This window comes from Musca vetustissima, unplaced genomic scaffold, assembly GCF_032173495.1.
Source record: "Musca vetustissima isolate MV318-11 ecotype Yass unplaced genomic scaffold, APGP_CSIRO_Mvet_v1 utg18206, whole genome shotgun sequence".
Lineage (NCBI taxonomy): Eukaryota > Metazoa > Arthropoda > Insecta > Diptera > Muscidae > Musca > Musca vetustissima.
This window is the reverse complement of record NW_026875293.1, coordinates 2,526-27,307: the sequence shown is the minus strand read 5'-3', so window position 1 is coordinate 27,307 and position 24,782 is coordinate 2,526. Positions and strand designations below refer to the sequence as shown.

Below are 24,782 nucleotides of genomic sequence, written 5' to 3'. Positions count from 1 at the left end.
CAGCCATGCATCATTACCAATACAAAAATCAATTAAAAATGTGCATATATTGAGGGAAAATAATAGTGGGTGATGTGGGGGAGGAGATGAGGTGGCAGAAGTTTTGTGAAATTATGGTAATCAAACTTGTATATACATATGTACATATATGTGATTATGAATGTAGTTGTAGGTGGTAAAGAAAAAAAGTTACCATGAATGAAAGTGCAATGCTGCAACAACTTTGACACAAATTTGTTGTTGTTGTTGTTATTTTTTCTCTCATAGTTTATAGAGGTCATGTGTGGAGAAAAAATAATTTCTTCAAGGACCTATTAGACGTAGATTTTTCAAGAATATTTTTTCAAGCAGCTAATAGGGCTGGATTTTTAAAGAATAAATTTTTCAAGCAGCTACTAGGCGTTGATTTTTAAAGAATAATTTTTAAAGGACCTCCAAGGCGTGGATTTTTAAAGAATAATTTCTTCAATGCCTAAGAGTGCCCCTTAAGGCGTGGATTTTTAAAGAATAATTTCTTCAATGCCTAAGAGTGCCCCTTAAGGCGTGGATTTTTAAAGAATAATTTTTTTAATGGTCCCACAGGGCGTGGATTTTTAAAGAATAATTTTTCAAAGGACCTCCAAGGCGTGGATTTTTAAAGAATAATTTTTCAAAGGACCTCCAAGGCGTGGATTTTTAAAGAATAATTTTTCAAAGGACCTCCAAGGCGTGGATTTTTAAAGAATAATTTTTCAAAGGACCTCCAAGGCGTGGATTTTTAAAGAATAATTTTTCAAAGGACCTCCAAGGCGTGGATTTTTAAAGAATAATTTTTCAAAGGACCTCCAAGGCGTGGATTTTTAAAGAATAATTTTTCAAAGGACCTCCAAGGCGTGGATTTTTAAAGAATAATTTTTCAAAGGACCTCCAAGGCGTGGATTTTTAAAGAATAATTTTTCAAAGGACCTCCAAGGCGTGGATTTTTAAAGAATAATTTTTCAAAGGACCTCCAAGGCGTGGATTTTTAAAGAATAATTTTTCAAAGGACCTCCAAGGCGTGGATTTTTAAAGAATAATTTTTCAAAGGACCTCCAAGGCGTGGATTTTTAAAGAATAATTTTTCAAAGGACCTCCAAGGCGTGGATTTTTAAAGAATAATTTTTCAAAGGACCTCCAAGGCGTGGATTTTTAAAGAATAATTTTTCAAAGGACCTCCAAGGCGTGGATTTTTAAAGAATAATTTTTCAAAGGACCTCCAAGCGTGGATTTTTAAAGAATAATTTTTCAAAGGACCTCCAAGGCGTGGATTTTTAAAGAATAATTTTTCAAAGGACCTCCAAGCGTGGATTTTTAAAGAATAATTTTTCAAAGGACCTCCAAGGCGTGGATTTTTAAAGAATAATTTTTCAAAGGACCTCCAAGGCGTGGATTTTTAAAGAATAATTTTTCAAAGGACCTCCAAGGCGTGGATTTTTAAAGAATAATTTTTCAAAGGACCTCCAAGGCGTGGATTTTTAAAGAATAATTTTTTCATGGACCCACAAGGCGTGGATTTTTAAAGAATAATTTTTTCATGGACCCACAAGGCGTGGATTTTTAAAGAATAATTTTTTCATGGACCCACAAGGCGTGGATTTTTAAAAAATAATTTTTCAAAGGACCTCCAAGGCGTGGATTTTTAAAGAATAATTTTTCAAAGGACCTCCAAGGCGTGGGTTTTTTAAGAATAATTTTTCAAAGGATCTCCAAGGCGTGGATTTTTAAAGAATAACATTTTTCATGGTCCCACAAGGCGTGGATTTTTAAAGAATAAAATTTTTCATGGACCCACAAGGCGTGGATTTTTAAAGAATAATTTTTTCGTGGATTTTTAAAGAATAATTTTTTCATGGACCCACAAGGCGTGGATTTTTAAAGAATAATTTTTTCATGGACCCACAAGGCGTGGATTTTTAAAGAATAATTTTTTCATGGTGCCACAAGGCGTAGATTTTTAAAGAATAATTTTTTTCATGGTGCCACAAGGCGTAGATTTTTAAAGAAGAATTTTTTTCATGGTGCCACAAGGGGGGGATTTTTATAGAATAATTTTTTCATGGACCCACAAGGCGTGGATTTTTATAGAATAATTTTTTGAAGCTGCTACAAGGCGATAATTGTTTTAGAAGCCTGTATAGGCTCCTATTAAGGAATTGTGACTCTTATAATGGAATCTTTATAGACGTCTTTAAGGATAATTTTGTAGAAATCGAGAGCCTTTATAGACACATTGAAAGTGACTTTTCAGATCGTGGTCCATTTACGGAAGTTCTTCGTTTTTGTGTATAAAATCCAATATATATTGACTAGATTTCTTGTGGCAGTTTATCAGACAATCATTTCACAGTGGTTCTTCGTTTACGATACACAGAGTTTGTGTGAGTAGCATAGAGTCACACCTACCTATCAGCTACCTGTGTGCGACCATCAAAGATCATCCCTTCTTTCCCATAAAAATGGGTATGTAGCACACATTTTTATGACTATTCCCATTCCAGTGATAACAACCTTTTCTCTTCCATTGTATTTTACTCTGCTAATTCTCATTCACTTCACATTCCTAGCAAGGTATAATCTTCAGGTTGTTCTCTGTCTAGTTATCGCTTCTCGGCCTTATGGCTAAGATCAAAGTGTAGTATCTGTTCTTATCAGCTTAACATCTGATAGATCCTCCATCGGAGGACAACAAATGTTAAACTGATTTTTGGAAATTGACGGAAGTTCAAGGGGCTTGCTCCACTTTTGTCGCGGGTTGGCCCGGTATTGCAGTACCGCCGGGATTTCGGCCCAACCATACAATAATAAATTTCATTTAGCTATAATCACACAAAAAATGTTTTGTCGAAGCATCGATATATGTGGGTTTTTTATATAAAGGCTCCAATAGATGTGGATTTTTTAGGGTTTATTTTTCAAAGGCCCATAAGGCGTAGATTTTTTAAAGGAATATTTGGTCAAAGGCCCATAAGGCATGCATTTTTTTAAGGAATATTTTTTCAAAGGCCCATAAGGCGTGCATTTTTTAAAGGAACATTTTTTCGGAGACCCATAAGCGTGGATTTTTAAAGGAACATTTTTTCGGAGGCCCATAAGGCGTGTATTTTTTAAAGGATTATTTTTTCGGAAGCCCATAAGGCGTGGATTTTTTAAAGGATTATTTTTTCGGAAGCCCATAAGGCGTGGATTTTTTAAAGGATTATTTTTTCGCAAGCCCATAAGGCGTGGATTTTTTAAAGGATTATTTTTTCGCAAGCCCATAAGGCGTGGATTTTTTAAAGGATTATTTTTTCGGAAGCCCATAAGGCGTGGATTTTTTAAAGGATTATTTTTTCGGAAGCCCATAAGGCGTGGATTTTTTAAAGGATTATTTTTTCGGAAGCCCATAAGGCGTGGATTTTTTAAAGGATTATTTTTTCGGAAGCCCATAAGGCGTGGATTTTTTAAAGGATTATTTTTTCGGAAGCCCATAAGGCGTGGATTTTTTAAAGGAATATTTTTTTCAAATTACCAATATTTTTGAAGGCTCCGAATGGCGTTTTTTTTGGAAATATATATATATATATATATATATATAAAATTAATAAGGACCCCACAGGATTTTTAAGGGTATATTTTTTCGGCGGTCCATAAGTCGTGGATTTTTTTTAAAAAATATAAGGGATCCTTGATATATATAATTAATAAGGTACCAACAGGATTTTTAAGGGTATATTTTTTTGGAGGTCCATAGGGCGTGGTTTTTTTTAGAGAAATATAAGGGATCCTTATTATATATAATTAATAAGGATTCCACAGGATTTTTAAGGGTATATTTTTTGGAGGTCCATAAGGGGGGGATTTGTAAATGAATATTATTGAAGGATCCCACAGGATTTTTAAGGGTATATTTTTTGGAGGTCCATAAGGCGTGGATTTTGTAAAGGAATATTTTTTAAGGATCCTAGAGGATTTTTAAGGGTATATTTTTTTGGAGGTCCATAAGGCGAGGATTTTGTAAACTAGTATTTTTTAAGGATCCCAGAGGATTTTTAAGGGTATATTTTTTGGAGGTCTATAAGGCGTGGATTTTGTAAAGAAATATTTTTTCAGAGGCCCATAAGGCGCCGATTTTGTAAGGGTATATTTTGTCAAGACTCCAATAGGTGTGAATTGTTCAAAGGAATATTTTTTTGGAGGCCCATAAAGCTTGAATTTTTTGCAGGTGGTCCATAGGGCGTTGATATTTTAAGAGAATATTTAGGCAAGACTCCAAAAGGCGTTAATTTTTTAAAGGAATAATTTTTCGTAGGCCCATAAAACGTAAATTTTTCAAAGGAATATTTTTTCGGATGTCCGTAAGGCGTGATTTTTTTAAGGGGATAATTTGTTAAGACTCCAATAGGCGTGAATTTTTTAGAGGAATATATTTTTAAGGCTAACAAAGGAGTGGATCTTTTAATTTATTTTGTTCAAAGGCCCAATTTTTTTGAATCATTCCAATGCCTGTTCAGATATTAAATTCCGCTTTTTCATTTGGTTTCAACAATTGTATTGTCTCGTTCCCATTGTGTCAATCATATTATTTGTTAGTAATAAAACAAAAGCATTTTCACTGCAATCATTTAGCAGTGCAGGTCCTTCGAAAAATAAAAAACAAAAATCCACTCCAACCGCCATAAAAATTGGGGACAGAAAAAACTGAAAAAAAGTAACCAACAAAAATATTGGATCTTTGAATGGCTAAAACTGTTATTTAGTATCGAAAAATTACAACTGCCTTCCAAAAAAACAAAAAAAAAAAAACAAAAAAAGTAATCACCAATTGTCAAATATCGTAGCACCAACAACACCATTGATTGCCCATAGCAGTCATAGCCGTAACAAAAACTGTGAAAAAACACATTTCCGCTTGGCCATAGAACCAAAGTCCGAAAATGCAAAGCTTCGTTTTTTCCAGTTCGTTTTTTAGTTTCCTCTGCATTTTTTCTCTTTCTCCATCAATCTGTTATGTTTAGCGGCCTATTTTATTGACAACAATAAAATGACAACAACAAGAAAAACAATAACGCTATTGTTATTTTTTGGGATATTTGAAACCGAAACAGTTTCCATTTGTAGCATTGCATTCGAAATAAAATTTTGGTGGTATTTTAATTTTTTATTTCGAAGTAGTATTTACTTCTGTCCTGGTTTTCTAGCCTCCTCCACACGATGGTGGATATTTCAGATTCATCATTCCCTATGTAATATTGAAGGTAGTCTGGAGGGTATTTGCCATATTTCTCCATTCGGTTTAATTGTAATCTACCATTTTTAGAGGCCTTTGGTGTTAACATGCCCTGCAGCTGTATAATATGTGTAATCATTCATTTGGAAAAATGGTTCACAAATACACACACACGCTCACACATACTCTCATATATATTCTAAATGTAGGAATATATACTGTGCTGAGAGGTGTGTGTTGTTTTACTGTCACAATTGGGCGCCATTTGAAATAACAATAATGTTTGTCTAAATAATCGATATCCGTTCAAAAAGACCTGCTGTTCAAATCTAATTGATTGGAAACAATATTGAAAAACTCAAACCGATAAACGTATCAGAAGTGAGAGAAGCGGGGCTGACTAGAGTCTGACAAAATCGGGGCTTGATGGAATCACAACAATCACACCAGCGTTCAATAGAGTCAGACAAAACAAGTTGACTATATCAAACCTGACTTGGTTCAAACCTGAAAAGAGCGACAAGAGTCAGACTAGACCAACGAACTAAAGACAAAGCAAATATTGCCCGATTGAAAGCAAAAAAAAAAAAAAAAAAAACACCAGAGCTGCCTAGAGTCAGTTGCCTAGAGTCAGTCAGGACTGGCTATTGAAAGTCCTGCTGATTTCAGACTATTGGCAGTCCTGCTGAATTCTGACATTAGTCAGTCATGATGAGGACTGACTGTAGTCAGTCATGGTGAGGACTTGCTATTGCCAGGGCTGACTAGACACAAACTATAGCCAATCTGACTGTCTCTATTGCGCCCTGGCGAGCGCTGACTCTATTCCGCCCTGGTGAGGACTGGCTATTGAAAGTCCTGCTGATTTCCGACTATTGGCAGTCCTGCTGAATTCTGACATTAGTCAGTTATGGTGAGGACTGACTGTAGTCAGTCATGGTGAGGACTTGCTATAGTCGGTCATGGTAAGGACTGAATCTAGTCAGTCATGGTAAGTACTGAATCCAGTCAGTCACGGTAAGGACTGAATCTAGCCAGTCCTGGTGAGGGCTGAATTGCCACAGTCAGGCTGACTAGAGTCAGTCAGACTGGCTGCTGCCTGGGCTAACTAGAGCCAATCAGACTGGCTGCTGTCTGGGCTGACTAGAGCCAATCAGACTGGCTACAGTCAGGGCTGGTTAGAGTCAGTCAGACTGGCTGCAGTCAGGGTTGACTAGAGTCAGTCAGACTGGCTGCAGTCAGGGCTGACTAGAGTCAGTCAGACTGGCTGCAGTCAGTGCTGACTAGAGTCAGTCAGACTGGCTGCAGTCAGGGCTGGTTAGATTCAGTCAGACTGGCTACAGACAGGGCTAACTAGAGTCAGTCAGACTGGCTACAGACAGGGCTGACTAGAGTCAGGCAGGGCTGCAGTCAGGGCTCGCTAGAGTCAGTCAGACTCTCTGTACTCGGGGTTGAACAGAGTCAGTCAGACTGGCTACAAACAGGGCTCGCTAGAGTCAGTTAGAGTAGCTGAACCTGTGATCGTCGAGGTTATAGTCAGTGAATGATGAGACTCAAGTCTGTCAACGCCGAGGCTAGAGGCCGTAAACTCTGTGGAAACCGATTCTAGTTTTTGTGAAATATGAGGCGAGAATATCTGAACGTTGAATATGGAGTATCTGATTACTGAGGCTAAAGTCTGAGATATCTGAGCCTAGAGTATGTGTACGTTGAGGTTTAAGTCTGTGAAGATTATTCGAATACTGAGGTTAGTCAGGGCTGACTAGAGTCAGTCAGACTGGCCACCGTCAGGGCTGGCTACATCCAGCCAGGCTGGTTGCTGTCTGGGCTGACTAGAGCCAATCAGACTGGCTGCAGTCAGGTCTGACTAGAGTCAGTCAGACTGGCTGTACTCAGGGTTAGAGTCAGACTGGCTACAGTCAGGGCTCGCTAGAGTCAGTTAGACTGGCTGCAGTCAGGCTTACTAGAATCAGACTGGCTGCAGTCAGGGCTGACTAGAGCCAATCAGACTGGCTGCAGTCAGGTCTGACTAGAGTCAGTCAGACTGGCTGTACTCAGGGTTAGAGTCAGACTGGCTACAGTCAGGGCTCGCTAGTGTCAGTTAGACTAGCTGCAGTCAGGATTCGCCAGAATAAGTCAGACTGGCTGCAGTCAGGGCTTACTAGAGTCAGTCAGACTGGCTGTTGTCAGGGCTGTATAGAGGCAGTCAGTCTGTGAACACTGAGACGGAAACTTTGAATGCTGAGACTAAGATACAGACTGAAGATACAGTCTGTGAATGCTGCGGCTAGAGTCTAGGTGAACGCTGATGCTCGAACCCGTGATCGTCGAGGTTATAGTCAGTGAATGATGAGACTCAAGTCTGTCAACGCCGAGGCTAGAGTCCGTAAACTCTGTGGAAACCGATTCTAGTTTTTGTGAAATATGAGCCGAGAATATCAGAACGTTGAATATGGAGTATCTGATAACTGAGGCTAATGTCTGATATATTTGAGCCTGGAGTATGTGTACGTTGACTCTGAGGTTAAAATCCGTGAACTCTTCGTCTAGAGTCTGTGGACGATGAACTTAGAATATTTGAACTCGGAGACTAGAGCCTGTGTACGCTAAGTTTGGAGTCTGTAATCGCTGAGGACAGAGTCTGTGAACACTGAATCTATAGTCTGTGGATGCTGAGGCTAGAGTATGTGAAGTTAGAGTCTGCTAATCCTATGGCCAAAGTCTGAGAATGATGAGGCTGGAGTCATCGTACCCTGAGATTCGAGTCTGTGAGCCTACAGTTCGTAAATTTCTAAACGCCAGCGTCAGAACGTGTGAACGTGGAGTGTAGAGTAGCTGGTAGAGTCTGCGAATCCTAAGGCCAGAGTCTGAGAATGATGAGGCTAGAGTCAGTGTGCCCTGATGTTTGAGCCTATGAACGCTGAGGCAACAGTTTGTGATGGCTGGGAAGGCGGAGTCTGTATGTGCTGAAAATTGAATCTATGAATCCCGCGGCTTGTGTCTGTGAACGCAGAGGTTTTTAGTCTGGAGACATCTCTCATTTTATTCCTCATTTAACTTCTGTCAACAAATGTAAATTACACAAAAGATCCTTGCTCATTTTCTTCGGTGTAAAAGTAAGCACGGTAACATCATATTGGCTACTGGGTAAAAATTTCGGTATTTTGAGTTCTTCTAAGTTAAGACCAATCCATGTGTAATTTCCCTGAAAGAATCAACAAAAAATCTTGTAAAAAAACAAATAATCCATGCACCTAAGGAAATTCAATTATTTACTGCTTGTATTGGACAGCCTTTGGGAAATTGACTTTTGGCAATGGATTTCCTTAGAAATGGCAATAGAAATCCCGATAGCCGGGCATTCTTCTTGGTAAGAAAATCACAAACTTTGAATTCTGCCTGAAACATTGTCGGTGATCGTTGTTGGGGATCTTTTCCCGTAGTTTTCAATTTCAATGTTACTAGCAATGTTAGATTTGTTGGCAGTTGACGAATGACTTCGACGAAAATATCCGCTATACGTTGATCACGACGAATATCCATGCGATATGAACGGACATAGAAGTTGTTTACCGCTGTTTCGGCTTTCAGAAAGTTAATGGTTTTGTAATTTTCCAATATCTACAAAAAAAGAAAGGTTTCGATAAAAATTAGAAAATATTGTCGAAGTTGAAATATACCTTTAGTTCGGATATCAATACATGACTAATTAGTATCAGTTTGAGTGTGGCGATTGCATTACGAATATACATTTTATAGAACTGAAGGGAAATGGTTTAACCGAAACAAATCTGCACATGATTGGTAAACAAACATAAAATTATAAATGAATTATAATTAGGAAAAAATCCTACTATCTACAGAAATTAAAAAAAAATAATTATAATTACTTATGTTTTACGCGAACACAGATCAGATTGTTATAGAAGTTCTAATTAGTGGAAAGGTTATAAAATTAATGTAGGAATATAATCATAATATATCAACAAATTGCGTAGCAAATTAAAATACAGTGAAAATTGAGAACTTGCGACATGGAATTGTCTAAAGTCAGAGAAACTGACTCTACAGTCAGAAAATGCTGGCCAGAGTCAGTGAACCCTAAAAATGTCAGTGAACTCTGAGTCTATGAAGGTTGATACTAGAGCCAGAGTAGAGGTTGAGACTAGAGTCCGAGAAGGCTAACTATAACCATCAAAGGATGATTGTGGTCAGTACGTCCTGGAGTCAGTGAACGCCGAGGTTAGAACTACGTAAAGTTAAGACTAAAGCAATTGAATGCTGAGGGTAGAGCCTTTCTTTGCTGAGACTAAAGTCGATGGCAACTGAGGCTAGAGTACATCAAAGCTGAAACTAGAGTCAATGAACGCTGAGATTAGAGAGACTGAATACTAAGGCCAAACTTAACGGACGTCGAAGTCAGAGTCCGTTAAGTTTGAATCTGAATATGGTGTGAGTGAACAATGAGGCTTGATGCTTCGTGCGCGCAGGCTAGAATTTGTAAAATGTAGGCCATGAGTCCGTGATCGCTGAGGCTAGAGTCTGTGAACGCAAAGCCTAGAAACGCTCATGATAAGGCTAGAATATGAGAACTTAAACACTTTGAGGTTAGAGTAGTTAACGAATCGATTGGTGGCTGCTAACTCTGGGCCTAAATTCGATGGATACTGAGCCATGAACGCAATGGCTAAAGTCTGTGAATACTAATCCTAAAGTCCTGGGGCTAAAATAAATTTGGGATGGATTAGACTTGAGTCACTGAACACTGAGGACTCTGTCCCCAGTGTTTGTGTGTGCTAATGCTGAGGTTTAAGGCCTGAACGCTGAGACTAAAATAAAAGTTGAGTCTAGAGTCAGTTAGGGTCTGAGTCGATTTAAGTTGAGTCGAGAGTATATGGACATTGGGCTAGTATCTGGGAATGCTGAGAACAGAGTCAGCGAATGATTCTACAAAGAGTCTACGATGGCAGAATTTGGAGTCAGTGAAATCGGAGGCTATATTCTGAGAAATCGTAGAGCCAAGAGTCTTTGAACTCTGAGTCTAGATTCTCTGAACGTCGGTGTTAAGTGTGTGCACGGTGATACTACATTTTATAATCGCTGAGGCTAGAATCTGGAACTTCGCGAGTAGATTTTATGAACGCTGAATCTGGAGTCTTTGAACGCTGAGGTTAGAAGCTTGAACACTAATTCTAGAGTCTGTGAACACTGAGAATAGAGTCAGTGAAGGCTGAGGCTAGAGTATGTGAGCGCTGAGGATAGAGTGTTTGAGTGCTGAAGCTAGAGTCTTAGAACGCAGATAGTTGAGCTTGTGGTTGCTGGGGTTAGATACAGTGAACACTGGAAATAGAGTCAGAGAACGCTGAACCTAGACTCAATAAAAGCTGAGACTAGATTCGTGAATGCTGGGAATAGAGTTAGGAAACACTGAAGCTAGAGTCGGTGAATGCTGAGGCTAGAGACAATGAATACTGAGATCAGAGTCTGTGAATGCTGGATCGGGAGTCTGTGAAGGCTGAGGGTAGAATCTGTAAATGCTGAGCCTAGGGTCTGGGAATGTTGAGGTTCCGATTATGAACTCATCTGCAACAGTCAGTAAATGCTAAGGCAGGAGTCTGTGAATACTGGATCGGGAGTCTCTGATGGCTGAGGCAGGAGTCTGTGAATGCTGAGGCTATAGTCTGTGAATACTAAGGGTAGAGTTTGTGAATGCTGATACTCGAGTCTGTGATTACTGAGGCTAGATATAGTGAACGCTGAGGCAAGGATCTATGAACGCTGATCCTAGACTCTGTAAAATCTGAGGATACAGTCAGTGAACGCTAAGACTAGAGTCTCTGAACACTAAGATATTTTTTTTTTCAGTGAAATCTGAGGCTGAAGTCTGTGAATGTTAAGGCTCGAATCTGCGAGCGTAGAAAATAGAGCGTCAGGACACTGAAGAAACAATTTGAAAATTCTGAGGCTACAGTTGTTGAATGCTAAGGCTAGTCAGTGGATATTTAGGCCAAATCAACGGAAAGCTTAGGCAAGAAACTGTGCTGAGATCGTAAAGCTAAATACTATCAAGTCGAGCCTACTAGAGTCTAATCGATCATGGATCTGAGCAGTATATTTATTTACTCGATAACATATATTTACGGCATTTTATTTCATTCCCAAAACTAAATCCAAATTAGCCAATAGACTTTTCAAACGCTTCTCTGGTATATAACAAAACGAAATGATTTCATAACGACCCTTTGGCAAAAACGATGGAATATTCAAATCATGTAAGTTCATACCAATCCATGAGTAATTACCCTAAAACAAAGAACTAAAATTAGAAAAATTCCTATTACGATTAAATTTTTACCTTGCCATATGGACACTTATTAGGAAAAATAGCTTTTCCTAAAGCTTGCTTCAGCCATGGCAGCAAAAATCCGGTAAATCGTTTAACGGATTTCTTTTCAAATTCACACGATTTGAATTCACACTGGAACATAACACGATTATGGATTTTTGCAACAACACGCAGACCCATATTTAGCGGGAATGTTTGGATAATACGAAAATAGATATCCGCCGCGGTGGATTTATTGTAAATTTTCACCGTATACTCGTCCATATAATTTTTATTGAATTGTGTCTGGGCTGAAATGAAGGTGAATTCCTAGAAGAGAGTGCAAAAGGGGTTAGTATTTGTCTGCCTAATTATCGATTTTCAAAATTACATTTTGTTCACCAAGGGAGAGGAGTTGGGCGAGGTATAGTATCCACAGTAATAGTTTGTCTCTTGCTAACATTTTTCTAAAACATTTTTAAAATTTTCATTTAAATCTCAACGATCCTGACCTGTAGCAATTGCGCGTTTATTATTCTAACTAAATATTGTTAAACAATTCCACTGCAAAACAAGGTTAATTATTCTACAGCTTGGCATTCAGTTTGGTTAATTAGCCAACAAAGACATTATTAGATGAATAAGCACATACATACAAACTCAAAACCTTTCGGATTCTATTCAGTTAAATAATTCAATGACAAGCCCAAATGACTGTAGCACCCGCTCTCTCTGACTCTAGATATAGGATTTACAGATTTTAACCTTAACCGTCACAGGCTCTAGCTTTAGCATGCACTGACTCTAGCCTCAGCATTAACATGCCCTATCCTCAGCATTCACAGACTATAGCCTCAGCATTCACAGACTCTAGCATCAGTATTCAGTCAAAGACTCTGGTCTCAGTTTTCACTGACTCTACTCTCAATAGCCTCAATATTCGCTTACACTAGCTTCAGCATTCACAGGCTCTAGCATCAGCATTCACAGGGTACTGCCTCAGCATTCACAGACCCTAACATCAATCTTCATAGACTCTTGCCTCAGCATTCGCAGACTTTTGCCTGAGAAGTCACAGACTTCTGCCTCAGCATTCACAGACTCCTGCCTCCGCACTCACAGTCTGTAACCTCAGCATCACAGTCTCTAGCCTCAGCACTCACAGACTCTAGTCTCAGCATTCACAGACCCTAGTATTAACATTCACAGACTCCTACCTCGGCATTTACAGACTCTAGTCTCAGTATTCACAGACTCTAGCTTCAGCATTCACAGACTCTAGTCTCAGCATTCGCAGACTCCTGCTTCAGCACTCACAAACTCTAGTCTCAGCACCACAGACTCTAGTCTAAGTATTCACAGAGTCTAGCTTCAGCATTCACAGACTCTAGTCTCAGCATTCGCAGACTCCTGCCTCAGCATTCACAGACTCCTGCCTCAGCATTCACAGACTCTAGCATCAGCATTCACAAGCTCTGCCCTCAGCATTCACAGACTTCTGCCTCAGCATTCAGCCTCTAGCATTAGTATCTGGCCTCAGCTTTCACTGACTCTAGTCTCAGCAATCACGGACTCCTCCCTCAGCATTCACTGACTCTAGTCTCAGCATTCACATACTCTAGCCTCAGTATTGACAAACTCCAGCCTTAGCACTCACAGACTCTAGCCTCCGCATTCACAGACTCCTGTCTCAGCATTCGCAGACTCTAGCATCAGCATTTATAGACCTCAGCAGAGGCTAGAGTCAGCACCCACAGACTCTAGCCTCAGTACTGACAGTTTCTAGCCTTAGCATTCACAGACTCCTGCCTCAGCATTCACAGACTCTAGCATCAGCATTCAGAGACTCTAGCCTCAGCATTCATAGACTCTAGCCTCAGCAATCGCAGACTCTAGCCTCAGCATTCGCAGACTATAGTCTTAGCACTCACAGACTCTAGCCTCAGCATTCACAGACTCCTGCCTCAGCATTCGCAGACTATATCATCAGCACTTATTGACTCTAGCCTCAGCACTCACAGACTCTAGCCTCATTATTGACAGTTTCTAGTCTTAGCATTCACATACTCTAGCCTCAGCACTCACAGACTCTAGCCTCAGCATTCACAGACTCCTGCCTCAGCATTCGCAGACTCTATAATCAGCACTTATAGACTCTAGCCTCAGCACTCACAGACTCTAGCCTCATTATTGACAGTTTCCAGCCTTAGCATTCAAATGCTCCTGCCTCAGCATTCACAGACTCTAGCCTCAGCATTCACAGTCTCTAGCAGCAATAGTCATAGATTGTAGCCTCAGCACTCACAGACCCTAGCGTCAGCATTCACGGATCCCTACATCAGCATTCACAGGCTCTAGTATAGGCATTTACAGATTCTAGTCTCAGCATAGACTGTAGCCTCAGCACTCACAGACCCTAGCGTCAGCATTCACAGATCCCTTCCTCAGCATTCACAGACTCTATCCTCAGCATTCGGAGACTCCTGCTTCAGCATTCACAGACTCCAGCCTCAGAATTTACAGACTGCAGCCTCAGCACTCACAGACTCTAGCCTCAGTATTCACAGACTCCAGCCTCAGCATTCGCAGACTCTAGCATCAGCACTTATAGACTCTAGCCTCAGCACTTAAAGATTCTAGCCTCAGCACTCACAGACTCTAGCTTCAGTATTGACAGTTTCTAGCCTTAGCATTCACAGACTCTAGCCTCAGCACTCACAGACTCTAGCCTCAGCATTCACAGACTCCTGCCTCAGCATTCGCAGACTCTATAATCAGCACTTATAGACTCTAGCCTCAGCACTCACAGACTCTAGCCTCATTATTGACAGTTTCCAGCCTTAGCATTCAAATGCTCCTGCCTCAGCATTCACAGACTCTAGCCTCAGCATTCACAGTCTCTAGCAGCAATAGTCATAGATTGTAGCCTCAGCACTCACAGACCCTAGCGTCAGCATTCACGGATCCCTACATCAGCATTCACAGGCTCTAGCATAGGCATTTACAGATTCTAGTCTCAGCATAGACTGTAGCCTCAGCACTCACAGACCCTAGCGTCAGCATTCACAGATCCCTTCCTCAGCATTCACAGACTCTATCCTCAGCATTCGGAGACTCCTGCTTCAGCATTCACAGACTCCAGCCTCAGAATTTACAGACTGCAGCCTCAGCACTCACAGACTCTAGCCTCAGTATTCACAGACTCCAGCCTCAGCATTCGCAGACTCTAGCATCAGCACTTATAGACTCTAGCCTCAGCACTTAAAGATTCTAGCCTCAGCACTCACAGACTCTAGCTACAGTATTGACAGTTTCTAGCCTTAGCATTCACAGACTCCTGAACCCTCATTTTAGCCTCATCATTCACGGGTTCATAGACCTTTCACTTATTCTAGCTTCAGTGTGTGGCTCTTAATTATTTTATAATTTGATCACATGTCTGAATATTATTCACCTTTCCACTGATTAGATACTGCTATGTTAATCCGACTTGTTTGTTTAAAAAAATTATCAATTATTTTTTAATTTTTCGAATATAATCGGAATTTTTTAATTGGTGTTATTGATTTAAATTTCATTTTTGCAACAGTCCAGGCATACTTTTTAGACTTTGTCCATTTAGTCTCGCTAGTTAAGTAAAATGTATATTTGGAATAAAATTATCGTGCTGATACCGATACTAATGGCTCAGATACTATTAAGTACACAAAAGGTAAATTTTGAACTCCAAAAATCCTTTTTTTTAAATATCTTAGAAAGTACCTCCTTCCTTCCTCAGAACTCTGCTAATTACAAAAGTATCAACTTCCTGAAATCCGAAACCAACGTAAATAAAAATTATGTTCGCGAATATCGCTTGGATATTCGTCGTGATAATCGTATTGCCGACATTTTTGCAGAAGTTGTTCGCCAATTGCCAACAAATGTAACCTTGCTGGTAACACTGAAATTGAAAGCTGTTGGAAAAGATTCACAAAAACAAGAACGTTCACCGACAATGTTTCAGGCTGAATTTAAAGGTTGTGATTTTCTAAGCAAGAAGAATGCCCGATTTTCGGGATTTCTATTGCCATTTTTGAAGAAGTCCATTGGTAATAGTCAATTTCCCAAAAGGTGTCCCGTGGAAGCGGTAAGATACCGGAATTTTATTATGGATAAGAATTATTTTGTGATTTTATTTTTCCAGGGCAATTACACTTGGATTGGTTTGAATTTAGAGGATCTGAAAATACCGAAATTTTTACCCAGTAGTCAATATGATGTTACGGTGTTTACTTTTATACCCAGGAAAACGAGCAAAGATCTTTTGGGAAATTTACATTTATTGACAGAAGTTAAATAGCTAATAAACTAAGAGATGATAACATGCTTTCCAGGGGTCATATCTATAGATTTCTACATGAATTATTGTTTCAACATTCACTGAGTATAGCCTCGGGGATCACAGACTTTTGGCTCAGCGTTCTCAGGCTCTATCCTTAACTTTCACAGGCTCGAACATCAACGTTCATAGAATTTAGTCTAAGCGTATACAGTACATATCCTCAGGCTGCGTAGACTGTTGCGCAAGCGTTTAAAGCTCAATCGTTCACTGAATTTAGCCTAAACGTTTAATATCCCTAGCCTCGGTGTTAACGTACATTAGCATCAGCGTACACAGACTCTAGTATGAAGGTTTGAGGATCAATCCATTTTTTGGATTCTAGCCTCAGAATTCACCGATTAAAGCCTCAGCATCATTTTCTCGCATCGGTGTTCAAAGACTTTAGATTTCACAGGTTTTAGCCTCAGGGACATACTTACTTACCCAAAACTTAGTGTCTCAGTCTTCAGCACCAGCGTTCCCAGACATTACCCTACAGGTTTATATACTCTAGCCTCAGTATTCGCAGATCAAGCCACAACTTTTATAATCGATAGTTTCAACCTTCCCCATATTCTGCCTTCAGTTTTAAGGTATAAAAGCCTAATCGTTCAAGGAATTTAAACTTAACGACTTTAGCCTCGGCATTCAGGGCCATACAGACTCAGCCTTCACAGTGTTCATAAATTCTAGCCTTAGTATTCCGAGTCTTAAACCTCAGCGTTCAAATACTCTACCCTCAAAGTTCATAGATTCATAGTTCATAAGTTCATAGATTATGGCCTTAGTATCCACCGAATCTGGATTCAGTTTCTCAGGCTCTGGACTCAACGTACACAGACTGTAACCCCAGCGTTCATAGACTCAAGTCTTAACGTTCAGAGACCCAAGTATCAGAGTTCACATAATCTAACCTCCGAATTGGCGGATGAAGCGTCAGCTCCACAGATTCCAGTTCATCATTCACGGATTCTAGCATCACTGTTCACAGACACAGCTTCAAAATTCAGTGAATTAACCATCAGCTTTCGCATATTCCAGGCTCTCTATTCATATTTAGTGATCTAAGACTACATCCTCAGGGCTCACACACTCTATAATCATCGCTAGTGAAAATATTCAACAGCTCAAATTTGGAAGATTATAGCATTAGAGTTCAAACCCTCAACGTTCACCGCTTCAGAGTTCCGAGACTAGTGCTCACAGAATCTTACAACAGTGTTTTACCCATTGATCTCAGAATACGCCGACTGTATCCTCAGCGTTCCCAAGTCCACGGCTCCGCGTTCACAAATTCTAGCTATAATGTCCACAGACTTTAGACTCTTTTAGCCTCAGCGCTTACAGATTCTAGCCTCTGCGTTCACAGACTCCAACCTTAGCATTCGTAAACTCTAGCCTCAGCGTTTACAAGCTCTAAAATCTACCGCAGGTGTAAGGCACTTAAAAATCGTATAATTTAACCTTGGCATTCGTAACCTCTATTCTCAGCATACACAACATCTTGCCTCTGGGTTCGTAGTCTCTGGCCTCGAAGTCCACATAATGTAGCCTCAACTTTTGTAAGATCTATAGATCTAGTTTAGGAGTCTACGAGTTCATTCTTGACCGATTTTAGTTTCAAAGTTAACAGAATCCAGCCTTAGTGATCGTATATTCTAGTCTTGGCATTCGTTAACTCAAGCCTCAGCGTTCACAGGTTCTTATGTTAGCGATCACAGTCCCTAAACTCAGCTTCAAAAAATTTAGTATTTTTGCTGCGTTCGTAAACTCCATCCTGATTCACAGATTTAGTCCCAGAGTTCATAGTCTAGTCTAACAAACTCCAGCTTAAGTGTTAATAGAAGTTGGACTCAGCATTTAGAAACTCTATTTGCGGATTTCGAAAACTCTAACATTAGCGTTCAGAACTTTAACCTCAACGCTCACAAACTCTAACCTCAGCGTTCACACAATCTAGAGTCAGTGTTCGAAGATCAAATCACGAATTATATCTTCAGCTTTCAGATTCACTAGACTAAGCTTTCGCAGAGTCTTTAGCCTCTACGTTCACAGACTCTGGCCTTCACTTTTACAGGCTCAAAACCTAGCACTAGTCTCAGCATTGGCTGTCTCTAGCCACAGTCTTCGCTGACTCTAAACACTGCATTCACTGTTTATAGTCTCAGCCTTCACTATTTCTAGAACAAGTCTCTTATCTCACCCAGGTCTGGCGGTAGTTACAGTTATCTCACAAACTCTAGACCAGGACCAGCGTAAGAGAACTCCGACAACCACCAGATCTGACTGGGAAAAGAAACACTGGAACCTGGTGTTAGAGTCTAAAATCAGTAAAAGCTAGTATGTACTGGTCTGTCTTGATTCTAATCTAATAGTCGGTATCGACTCTGGTCTGCCCTGATCTATTATCTAGACAGCACTTGTCTGGTTTGACTCTTATCAATACTTTGTCTGATCCGATACTAGTCAAGCTTGTTCTTTCTGACTCTAAACAGTCTTGTTGGGTTGACTGATACTAGTTAGCCCTAGCTGGCCTGTATCTGATACTAGTTAGCCCTAGCTGACTCTAGGCCTGACTGACTCTAATCAGTCCTAGCTGACCAGACTGACTCTAGTCAGCCCTAGCAGGCCTAACAGACTCTAGTCAGCCCTAGCTGGCCTAACTGACTCTAGTCAGCCCTAGCAGGTCTAACTGGCTCTAGTCAGCCCTAGCAGGCCTAACTGACTCTAGTCAGCTCTAGCAGGCCTAACTGGCTCTAGTCAGCCCTAGCAGGCCTAACTGGCTCTAGTCAGCCCTAGCAGGCCTAACTGACTCTAGTCAGCCCTAGCATGCCTAACTGACTCTAGTCAGCCCTAGCAGGCCTAACTGACTCTAGTCAGCCCTAGCAGGCCTAACTGACTCTAGTCAGCCCTAGCAGGCCTAACTGACTCTAGTCAGCCCTAGCAGGCCTAACTGACTCTAGTCAGCCCTAGCAGGCCTAACTGACTCTAGTCAGCCCTAGCAGGCCTAACTGCATCTAGCCAGCCCTAGCATGCCTAACTGCATCTAGTCAGCCCTAGTTGGCCTGACTGCATCTAGTCAGCCCTAGTTGGCCTGACTGACTTTAGTCAGCCCTAGCTGGACTGACTGACTCTAGTAAGCCCTAGATGGCCTGAGTCTGACTCTAGGCAGCCCTGTTGCTCTCTAGTGAGCCCTTGTTGGTCTTTTCTGACTATAGTCTGCCCTGTCGCACTCTAAGTGGATTTAATTATCGCCAATTAGAATTAAAGTAAATATAGTTCAATATATATTAAATTTAAAGCATACTTTCAGGCGTTTTAAATGTAATATTTTTAAATTTTCGCACAATCAGCTGCTGCTGCGGAAAAAATTATATATTTCCAATTTAAATAAATTCCAATAACATTTGGTTACTGTTGCCGATATTTTTTTTGTCTGTGATTCTCTCAACAAACTTGAACTTTCCAAATTGTTCATTTAACAACAAATTAAGTACAATCAAGTACAATGCAACAGATATAACTACAACAACAACAACACGGAGGATAACAACAACACTTTTATTGTTGCCTACAATGTCTGTGCCACCAATTTATGACAATAACAAATTGTAAAAACTATTGGCTGGGCGTCTGAAGAGCGCCATGAGGGGGTCAATATTTTCCATATGAACCCAAAAATACCATTGCGACTATAGGCCAGGGCGAGGAATATCAAAAAATATGTAAAAAAATTGTATCTGTGTATTGACAACACTTTAAACAAATATACACAGACATTGAATGTGTAAATGAACACATAAAGATCGACAAAACGGCCGACCAACCAACCGACAGCCTGGCCAGTTATATAGACAATCAGCCGACTGAATGAATGGGCCATCTCTGACAAAATGTTCAAGTGATAGTTGTTGTAGAGAACACAGATTGTGAGATACAATGCAAATTATGAACAATTTGGCATCAACAAATGCGAGGATAGCGAGGGGTGGGAGGAGGTTGGTGGTTGTTCGAAGTCCCGAGGAAAAAATATTCCGACAACAGAAAAACCCATTCGAATTGACTTGTTTAACTTTACACAAAATGGTTATATTCATATGCCATTGACAACAACACGAATATGATTGAGAGGGAAGTGGCGGAGAGGGTGAGAGAGAGAGGGGAGAGAGTATTTTTTTCTGGCTGCTCCGGAATATTCACAGTCTACCAAACAATGGCAATTTTATTCGGCTCCCAACCGAACAAAAAAAAAAAAAAAAAAAAAAAACAACCTCTGATAGGAATGCCTTTGTCGATGATTTCCATTGCAGTGCAGGGCAGATCAGACAGACACAAGTGGGAAAATTGCTAAAGACCGTTATCCCGACTCAGTCCTGTCCTGGTAGCCTGTCTGCCAAAGCAGCTGTTGCAACCAGTCACCTCCCCGACAATTGTCGCCTATAGAGGAGGACAACGATGAACATCGAACAAAAAACAAACTGTGGCCAGAACCTATATTAAAGTGACTAAACATTACAAGCCATGTTGTTTTAAGTTATCGGGATGGTTTTTTTATGACAACAACAACAACAGCTTCACAGAATTTTTGGGAGGACTGGCCACCATCGTCATCTACCTTCAAATGTTTTATGCTTTTGGGTGAAAAGCCAAATGCCGGGGATTTATAGCCGTTAAATGAACAACGCGGAGCGAAAACAAAAAACCCGAACGAAGTTGAGGCCAAAAGTGTTTGGGAGGATATATGAAAAAAAAAATCTCAAAATTTTTGGAAGAGGTGAGGTTATGACATTTTTTGTTGTACCCTGTTAAACGATTTCACATCATTTTTATCATAACGCATCGTTAGGGTTCAATGGTAAAAAATCAAAGACAGGAACGAGGGAGGGTTAAAAAAATAAGGCAGATATTTTTGGAGGTCCTAAAGAGGAGTGGATTTTTAACGAGTAATTTTTGGAGGGCCTATAGAGGCGTGCATTTAAAATAATGAATTTTTTCCTGGACCTCCAAGGGGTGGATTTTTAAAAACGTATTTTTAACTGGACCTCCAAGGCGTGGATTTTTAAAAATGAATTTTTACTGGACCTCCAAGGCGTGGATTTTTAAAAACGATTTTTTTACTGGGCCTCCAAGGCGAGGATTTTTAAATACGAATTTTTTTCCTGGACGTCCAAGGCGTGGTTTTTATACCCTTCACCACACTGTGGTACAGGGTATTATGTCTTTGTGCATATGTTTGTAACAGGCAAAAATAATCGAGATAGACCCATGGTTCCTTTTGAGAATATGCATAGAATCACTTTCTGAGTCGATTTATGCATGTCCGTCCGTCCGTCCGTCCGTCCGTCTGTCCGTCTGTCCATGTTAAATTGTAAACAAAGTACAGGTCGCATTTATGATCCGAATTGGATGAAATTTGGTACAGCTCATTTGTTTGGCCCAAGGACGAACCCTATTGAAATTGGGAAAAATCGGTTCAGATTTAGATATAGCTCCCATATATATATTTTACCGATTTAATGTAAACGGTCCCTATATATCTTTCGATTTGCACGAAATTTGGTACAGCCTTATCATTTAGGTCTAGAATGATGTCTGCCAAGTTTCATGAAAATCGGTCCAGATTTAGATATAGCTCCCATATATAGTTTCGTCCGATTTCATGTAAATGGTGCCCCAAAGTCCCAATATATATTTCGATTTGCACGAAATTTGGCACAACGTACTGAATTGAGCCTAGAATGATGTCCGCCAAGTTTCGAGAAAATCGGTCCAGATTTAGATATAGCTCCCATATATAGTTTCGTCCGATTTCATGTAAATGGTGCCCCAATGTCCCTATATATCTTTCGATTTCCACGAAATTTGGTACAGCCTAATCATTTAGGTCTAGAATAATGTCTGCCAAGTTTCGAGAAAATCGGCCCAGATTTAGATATAGCTCCCATATATAGTTTCGTCCGATTTCATGTAAATGCTGACCCAAAAGTCCCTATATATCTTTCGATTTGCACGAAATTTGCCATAGAGTACCGAATTAGGTACAGAATGATGTGTGCCAAGTTTCCCAAAAATTGGTTCAGATTTAGATATAGCTCACATTTATAATTTCGTCCGATTTAAGGTAAATGGTGCACCAAAGTCCCTATATATCATTCGATTTGGATATAGCTCCCATATATAGTTTTGTCCGATTTAATGTAAATGGTGCACCAAAGTCCCTATATAGCTTTCGATTAAGTCTAGAATGATGTGTGCTAAGTTTCGTGAAAATCGGTCTAGATTGAGATATAGCCCCCATACATATTTTCGTCCTATTGAAGGTAAATGGGGCACCAAAGCACCTATGCATGCTTCGATTTGCACGAAATTTGGCATAAAGTACTGAATTAGGTCAAGAATGACGTGTGTTAAGTTTCGAGAAAATCGGTCCAGATTTAGATATATCTCCCATATATAGTTTTGTCCGACTTCATGTAAATGGTGCACCAAAGTCCCTATATATCCTTCGATTTGCACGAAATATGGCATAATATTCTGAATTAAGCCTAGAACGACGTGTGTAAAATTTCCTGAAAATCGGTGCAGATTTATGTATATATATATATATATTTCGTCCGATTTTATGTAAATGGTGCACCAGAGTCCCTATATATCCTTAGATTTTCACGAAATTTGGATTTATAAGTAAATGAAGATATCGGTTTAGATTTCGATATTTTGCTTTAAATTTATATACATAATTTCCCATTGTAAGAAGCAACTCTATATCTGACCAAAATTTAAATGAAATATTTAATTTAATGTTAATGATCATTCAAAAATGCGACGTCTGTTAGGATCCCATCTGTTGAATATACCCATAGTGGTGAAGGGTATCATATAGTCGGCCCCGTCCGACTTAACTACTGTCCTTACTGGTTTAAAAATGATTTTTTTTGGCCCTGAAAGGCGTGGTATTTTAAAAATGATTTTTTTTGGCACTGAAAGGCGTGGATTATTAAAAAAGAATTTTTTTAAAGGACCTCCAAGGCGTGGATTATTAAAAAAATAATTTTTTCAAGGACCTCCAAGGCGTGGATTATTAAAGAAGAATTTTTTCAAGGACCTCCAAGGCGTGGATTATTAAAAAAGAATTTTTTCAAGGACCTCCAAGGCGTGGATTATTAAAGAAGAATTTTTTCAAGGACCTCCAAGGCGTAAATTATTAAAAAAAAATTTTTTCAAGGACCTCCAAGGCGTGGATTATTAAATAAGAATTTTTCCAAGGACCTCCAAGGCGTAGATTATTAAAAAAGATTTTTTTCAAGGACCTCCAAGGCGTGGATTATTAAAAAAGATTTTTTTCAAGGGCCTCCAAGGCGTGGATTATTAAAAAAGAATTTTGTCAAGGACCTCCAAGGCGTGGATTATTAAAAAAGAATTTTTCAAGGACCTTCAAGGCGTGGATTATTAAAAAAAGATTTTTTTCAAGGACCTCCAAGGTGTGGATTATTAAAAGATAAGTTTTTCAAGGACCTCCAAGGCGTGGATTATTAAAAAATAAGTTTTTCAAGGACCTCCAAGACGTGGATTATTAAAAAATAAGTTTTTCAAGGACCTCCAAGGCGTGGATTATTAAAAAAGAATTTTTTCAAGGACCTCGTTTAACTTCCTCACACCTTCTTACCATTTGCAAGCTAAAAAATCCATTGCATACTTTTGGGAATAATGTCACAGCTGTTATTAGTGAGACTATTGAACAGCACAGACCTGTGGCCATGCAATCCCGTGCCTTCCAATGCCACTATGCAGTTCCATCCGCCTGCCAATGTTAGGAGTCAAAAACACTTTCACATTATGCGACAAAGCCATCATCGGTTCTGTTTGTTTTTCGTTCGATTTTTTCCATCCTCCGTGATCATGTGACCGATAATATACCTGCTGTTGCTCTTTTTTAACGACCATCTATGTATTTTTTTTCTGGATTGGCGAGGCATAACAAAAATTTGCTCTCGTTGGATTTTTTTTTTGGTGCTGAAAAATCCATAACAATTTGACAGCCGGTAGCCAGGAATAATTAAACTTAATCGGATTTACAGGCTATTGCGACCGGTGAAAATGAGAAACAAAAAAACGGGGAGCTCACCGAAAAAAATTTGGAATTTTTTGTGGCATTCTTTTAGGGATCAGGTACACGGAAGGAATTAAAGTTTTATGAAAAGCGAAAAAAATAAAGAGAATAAAAATTAGGTGAGGAAAAACAACCTAATGCTGATTTTTGTTATTAGTAATCCTTAAAATATCAGGCAGGCAGCGGATTCAATGATAGAGATGATGATGCTTCAAAATAAATACCAATAAATGTTGTCATCATAATCGAAAGTAAAGGTTTATTTAAATCCATGCATGTTGTTGCATAGTTTTAGGGGTAAACAAAAAGTAATTTTTAAAAATCCACGCCTTGTGGGTCTATGTAAAAATTATTCTTCAAAAATCCACGCCTTGAGGGACCATGAAAAAATTATTCTGCAAAAATCCACGTCTTGTGGGTCTATGTAAAAATTATTCTGCAAAAATCCACGTCTTGTGGGTCTATGTAAAAATTATTTTTTAAAAATCCACGTCTTGTGGGTCTATGTAAAAATTATTTTTTAAAAATCCACGTCTTGTGGGTCTATGTAAAAATTATTCTTTAAAAATCCACGCCTTGGAGGTCCTTTGAAAAATTATTCTTTAAAAATCCACGCCTTGGAGGTCCTTTGAAAAATTATTCTTTAAAAATCCACGCCTTGGAGGTCCTTTGAAAAATTATTCTTTAAAAATCCACCCCTTGGAGGTCCTTTGAAAAATTATTCTTTAAAAATCCACGCCTTGATGGTCCTTGAAAAAAT

At 39.5% G+C, this 24,782-nt stretch overlaps 1 protein-coding gene and 1 non-coding gene across 2 annotated transcripts; one reads left to right on the top strand and one right to left on the bottom strand.

Annotated features, from left to right (window-relative positions):
- The first annotated feature begins 2,617 nt into the window (after positions 1 to 2,617).
- Positions 2,618 to 2,814, top strand: LOC133337769 (U2 spliceosomal RNA). Its single transcript, XR_009754599.1, has one exon. It is a non-coding gene; the product is annotated as a U2 spliceosomal RNA (small nuclear RNA).
- Positions 2,815 to 8,273: 5,459 nt separating this feature from the next.
- On the bottom strand, positions 8,274 to 8,976 carry LOC133337763 (uncharacterized). The gene is made up of 3 exons (XM_061545970.1): positions 8,905 to 8,976; positions 8,501 to 8,845; positions 8,274 to 8,429 (listed from the first exon to the last, which is right to left on the bottom strand). Exons 1-3 carry the CDS (start codon positions 8,974 to 8,976, stop codon positions 8,274 to 8,276), a joined length of 573 nt encoding a protein of 190 aa, XP_061401954.1.
- Between the last annotated feature and the right edge of the window lie 15,806 nt (positions 8,977 to 24,782).

Bases quoted from the DNA above. Each gene is read 5' to 3' on its own strand.
- LOC133337763 (XM_061545970.1), bottom strand. From the start codon at position 8,976: ATGTATATTCGTAATGCAATCGCCACACTCAAACTGATACTAATTAGT. The intron at 8,846-8,904 runs GTATATTTCAAC...CTTTTTTTGTAG, and splicing joins TATTGATATCCGAACTAAAG to ATATTGGAAAATTACAAAAC. The intron at 8,430-8,500 runs GTAAATAATTGA...TGATTCTTTCAG, and splicing joins AAGGCTGTCCAATACAAGCA to GGAAATTACACATGGATTGG.